Source organism: Sus scrofa, chromosome 1 (genome assembly GCF_054392235.1).
Source record: "Sus scrofa isolate SSC_HxYL_T2T_F1_AM1 chromosome 1, Sscrofa_HxYL_maternal_Yorkshire_Landrace_v2.0, whole genome shotgun sequence".
Classification (NCBI taxonomy): domain Eukaryota; kingdom Metazoa; phylum Chordata; class Mammalia; order Artiodactyla; family Suidae; genus Sus; species Sus scrofa.
The window spans coordinates 102,248,063-102,254,299 of record NC_139383.1 but is presented as its reverse complement, the minus strand read 5'-3'; the positions used below and the strand labels follow the sequence as shown (position 1 = coordinate 102,254,299).

General features: G+C 34.3%; 1 protein-coding gene across 1 annotated transcript; it reads left to right on the top strand.

Annotated features, from left to right (window-relative positions):
- The first annotated feature begins 3,303 nt into the window (after positions 1-3,303).
- LOC146406258 (olfactory receptor 4C11-like) lies at positions 3,304-4,236 on the top strand. The gene has a single exon (XM_085003246.1). It carries the CDS (start codon positions 3,304-3,306, stop codon positions 4,234-4,236), a length of 933 nt encoding a protein of 310 aa, XP_084859372.1.
- Positions 4,237-6,237: the final 2,001 nt, after the last annotated feature.

Below are 6,237 nucleotides of genomic sequence, written 5' to 3'. Positions count from 1 at the left end.
TCACATGTGGCTCATGTCTCTGAACTAGAGGGAAGGGACACTTTAGGGAATGACCTTCCCCAGTGCCTGTATTTTTTCATCATCCATGTTTACACAGTCCTCTGGGGAAGGCAAAGAGTTGCACCTCTCATTCATAATCTTGAGTGAGAGTGGATTTCAGAAAGTGGGGGATCATTCCGGATCAACTTAATCTGCCTTCTGGCCTGTAGGTAAGAAGTCAAGTCTCCTTGTGAGACCAAAGAATTCCTGGTTCTAGATAATTGAACAGAATTTTAGAAACTTTTTTTCCTATTTGAGTCAGGACTGTCCAGATTGCTTTGGGAAGAAAAAGAGGACAACTGAACATCCTAACCTCTGCATAAACTGTTTTAAAACTGGTAAGATTTGTACTGAGGATTAACTTAGTTTTATGTAATACTCAGAAAAACTGTTTCTGATCAATGTGAGTATATAATTCATACAGTCCATACAGAAAGTTTGGGACATTTTAAGGGTTGTTCTACATTCCTAAATGAGATGATGGAAATAAAAGCTGTGTACAGCCTCTCCTGAGGGAAACGGGCACTGCTGAGAAAGGGGTATTAGAATGGAGGGTGTGAGAGATAATAATATAGAAATAATATCTACCTAGGAGTTTCAGGGATATGCTTAGTCATGATGACTTGTCAGTGATATAATAGAATTCAGACTTCCCTTTTTTTCCATACATTTCAGGACAACACAGGGCAGAACACTATTGGGTTTTACCCACAGGATATTTTCTCAGTTCCTCTCATTCACTCAAAAGTCTCGAAGCACACATTTTACTCTAGAAGCTGAAATACAGTCATTTATGGATTAAAAACTCCTCTTGTAATGCTTCACTCTAATGTGTATTAATTGTATATATATAATTCTAATATGTGCATACTTCTATATCTACATAAACACAAAAATATATTATGTGAATTATAGAGATGTGCCTACCATATATATATATATATATATATATATACACACACACACATACATACACAAAAATAGATAAGTAGAGATATTTCTCTAATAGTCTTAATTGATATAAACAGCAAATGATTTTTCATTTGTTTGTTGAAGAGCTTTAACCAGATTTCATTTGGAAAACATCCAGAAAGTCAGGGAACCTGTAGTTAAAGGCACTGTGATGGTTTAGATGAGATTAAAAAGCACTGACTTCCATACTCACCTCTATAGATGTCCCTGTTTATGCTCTTGGGTCTTATGATCCTCCCCCCTCCCCCCAAAAAATATTGCTATCTTTCCTGTTTATATCACAGGACAGTTATTACGGCTCAGGGATATGCCACTGTGAATGACAGACCAACACAGACCTTACTTTTTACATAACACATGACAGTGATGTATTTTCAAATTTGACCAAAGATCACATCTTAAAAAAAATGGGCATTGCTCATATTTCTGTTGCCAAGAATGTAGATTCCTCATACACAGAGTACAAATGCAGGTCTTGGTGGCATTCTTTTAAATACAACTCGTTTATGCATGATTTTGTATGTAAGTAATAGGTAATATCCTACTTTTAATTACTTATCAACCTAGCTGTCTTATTTTTCACTTTAAAATATACTGTAGATACCACTGCATATATATCTGCTTTCTTTTTATCAATGGTTTTATTTGGTGTGTGGTGTCAATAAAAGTACACTCCCCTTTTTTTAAATTTTATAGCCACACACAGGGCATATGGAAGTTCTTGGGTTAGGAAATGAATCTGAAGAGATTCATGAAAACATTGCCTGACTGTACATTTAATTTGAATGTATTTACTTGCAAATGAAATTCAGCATCTTTTAATATGCTAAATTATATTTAATAAGAAGTTTTTAAAATTATTTTGCCTATTACTTATTTTACTGTATTTTTTAAGATCAACAAGTGAAAGCCACTTACAATTGAAAGTCATGCTTTTGACAGTATGAGAGTTGTAAAAATACTCTATCAATTTGTCTCATAATTTGTTATTGACTTTGTTACTACTTGGAGAATATAAGGGCACATAAAACAATCTGTCCAGTGTTTGGCATACAGCTAGATATGAATAAACAATGATTATGTTTTTATTTCTATCTTTTCTTGAAGTGAGAGTATAGGATATTTAAGATTTATATCACAAAAATTCTATGTATCCTAGGTCTCAGGTATGACTTGGATCTTCCTGTGTTCATTTTCTAAATTCCTGGTTTTAAACTTTAAACCTGAAATTTAAAAGAATGTTTTTATTTATACAAAATGTACTCCTTCTATATTTCCTTCATGTTAGAGTCAATGAGTCCATTTGTCTTAAGAAAACATATTGAAAGATTTAGAAAAAACAATGACTAGCAGGGCAAATTTACCTTTGGACAACATAGTATAATTTAAAGGTTATAAATTTTAATAATAGAAGCTGAATTTAAATGTAAACAACTAGAAAGTTTCGAGAAATAAAAAGACATAAACTTAGTCAAGGCAAGAGATTAAAATAAATCTCATGATGGCCTGGACCAACTGACTGGTTACACATTACTAAAATTTTATGTTTATTGCTTCTCTCTCACACTCACTAGACTCTATGATCTGTGACTTTGTAAGCATTTGTGTGTGTAGAAGTTTCATTAAGGAAGATATCCTGAATTGTTTGAACCATCATTCTCTGATGCTCAGAACAGGTACTAAAATACTTTACAACTGGACTGCTGGTTTAAGAAATGTAAAAGTGGATCGAGTAAATCAGGCAAAAGTTTTCTCTGCTAAAACATAGCTCTCCTAATATGGATACATTCTAGATTAAAACTGGAGAAATCATTCAGCTGACAAAGTGAATAAACTCATGCTAGTAACCCAAATTAGTGCTTACAATGCCTGAAGAATCATTTACCTTTCATTGTTTTCTTACTTTCATCCAAATTTCTCCTTTTTTTTTCATTTTAGGGACATACCCACGGCATATGGAAGTTTCCAGGCTAGGGGTCCAATCAGAGATACAGCTGCCAGCCTACACCACAGCCCACAGCAATGCTGGATCCTAACACATGTAGCAAGGCCAGGGATCAAAGTCAGGTTACTTAACTGCTGAGCCATGAAGGGAACTTCCTCACATCATTTTCATATGCCATTAGGGCTCCAGATTGAAAAAGTATTGTGAATTCCATTTTATTGAAATAAAAGCAACACACAGTGCCATAACATATACTCTACTTGCAAATATACTATTTATTTTGAAATTGTATTTTTTTTCTTCTTCACAGAATATTTCTAATTGGTGCTTTCCCCTTGAGTCAAATAATGCAGCCAAACAACAGTATCTCTGAGTTCATACTGTTAGGATTGACACTGGATCTTAAGAAGCAAAACATGGTGTTTGTGATCTTCTTCATTTTCTATGTGGGAACTCTGGGGGGCAATTTGCTTATTATTGTGACCATCAGGTCCAGCCAAACACTTGGGAGCCCCATGTACTTCTTCCTGTTTTATTTGTCCATTGCTGATACCTGTTTTTCCACTACCACAGCACCTAGACTCATTGTGGATGCTCTGTCTGAAAAGAAAATCATATCTTACAATGAGTGTCTGACTCAAATCTTTGCACTGCATTTATTTGGCAGCATGGAGATCTTTGTCCTTGTCCTCATGGCCATTGATCGTTATGTGGCCATCTGCAAGCCACTGCATTACCCAACTATCATGAGGCGCCAGGTCTGCATCATACTGATTGGTCTTGCATGGATAGGGTCTTTTATACATTCTATGGCTCAGATTATCCTGGCTTTGAGACTGCCCTTCTGTGGATCCAATTTGATTGATCACTATTGCTGTGATATGCAGCCCTTGCTGAAACTTGCCTGCATGGATATTTATGTGATGAACCTACTCGTGGTATTTAATAGTGGAGCCCTTTGCACAACTGGTTTTGTAATGCTGATGATCTCATACATTGTCATCTTGCATTCACTACGAAACCATAGCGCAGAAGGGAGGAAAAAAGCTCTCTCCACTTGCACTTCCCACATCATTGTAGTTGTCCTGTTTTTTGGTCCATGTATATTCATATATACCCGCCCCCCAACTACATTCCCCATGGACAAGATGGTGGCAGTATTTTATACTATTGGAACACCCTTTCTCAATCCACTCATCTACACCCTGAGGAATGCAGAAGTGAAAAATGCCATGAGAAGGTTATGTCATGTCAGAATGAATTCAGAAAGCAAAAGATGAATTGAGGTCTGATTACTTAATATGTCATGGTTTGACTGATTCTGTAAAGGTATCATATAAAATAATGCCTGACTATTGTGGGAATAACATAAATCAAATATAAGATTGAGAGTTGCTTTTTTTTCTGATTCACAGACAAAATGAATGCCAAGACTTCTCATTCTTTAAGTGGACCCAACTTACCAGCTCTAAGCATGTTCTCCTATCAAAGTTTATTTTGAAATAAATTCAGTAAAATAACATGAATCTTATTGTCCTCATTTTGTTTTACTTTCTTGGGACATTACAAAGTTTAGTGTCAATACTGATATCTCAAAATTGAATGGCATTAATGATGATGACCATATACATAAAAGGAATAGAAGTGTTATGATTCCATCATAAACTCACTTAACCTAAACTTCCCTAATGTGAGCATGCACACACATACAAACACACACGGTACAGGGGTTCATGGCTATTTGCATTTCAGATGAAACAATGTATTAATATAAGAGGAACAGAATAGAATAAAATAAATGAACATGTAGGTTAAAAATAAAGATACTAAAACAAGAAGCTACAGAGGGTCATCAAATTTAGAAGGTTTTATGGGGTTCAAACATACTTGTAGTCAAATTAAACCTAGGAAAATGATGGAATTTTAAAAGTTTCTGGAACATGATATCCATCCAATGTATAATAGTAAAGTGGTCACCTGCCCTCAAAAGTGACTTCCCTAAAAGAAATACTATGCATTGTAATTACCCTATCATTTTAGAAAGAAGTAGAATGGCTGATATGCGTCTAGTGCTTTTTTATTATCATGATTGTGTCTCACAAAATAATACAAAGTTAGGTATATTTATCAAAAATTCACAGATAAAAATCTGAAGTTCAGAGAAGTAAGAACACCCTTGAGGTTATTCTGCTAAAATGGTATCAGAAGCAAGGTTTTAAACAAGTTTTATACACCTCTCATGTCAGTAATAAATGCCTACAATCCACTTTATCCCTGCAAAGCGACCTACAATATAGGCAACATTTGGAATTGAGACAATGATCATGAACTGCACTTACTTTTGCTTCAAGATTGGTGGAAGGATATAATGATTAAGAATAGGAGATCTATGCTCAACCTGGATGGATCCAAATTATATTCTATTACTTTACAGCCCTGTAACTTCAGGAAATATAGAGAAAATTTGGGTGTGTAAATTGGAAGTGAAAATAATCTCTATTTTATTGGCTTGTCATGAGGTTAAAAAAGGGATATAATAAAGAGCTATGAATAAAGAAGAAAATCTAGCATGCACTACCTATTTTTGTTATAAAATGGGTTTTCAAAATACAATTAGTGAAACATATTTTTAGTCATGGCCATCATATACATTTACTAACAATACTTTTATTCAGATAATGCAATTTATAATTTTAATGGAAGGTAAATTTTAACTGAAGATATCAGTTGGCACTGTTTTAATAAGATTAAAAAGAAACCTAGGAGAATGTTAAACACACAGTTATTGCTTAACTAAAGGAAAAAGGAGACTTTAGATAACAGCTCCAGGCTTTTTACGTTTTGCATCTTTAGCTTTAAATCTTTAAAAATGACTTATATGTGAAATCTAAAAAGCAAAAAAAAAAAAGAAAGTTGAACTCACTGAAATAGAAAGTAGAAAAGTGGGTACTAGAGGCAGAGGTGGCAGGAAATATGGAGAGTTTGGTAAACAGGTACCAACTTTCAGCTATGTGATTAATAAGGTCTGAGAAGCATGTAAACTACAGTGCCATCGTTGAAAACCAGCTGCATCAAAGTGAGTAGATAAATGCATGGCATCCACTCACTATAGTCCTTTTAGCTTCACTAGTGAATTTTATACATTTATAAGCTTTCACATTACTGTCCAATGTACTTTTGTTTCAAATGAAGGAGTTAAAAAAAGTCAATGAAACACAAAGGAAGAAAGACCAAAAGGAAAAAAAAGAAAATGCTACAGGACAGGAAGAAAATAACTTTAA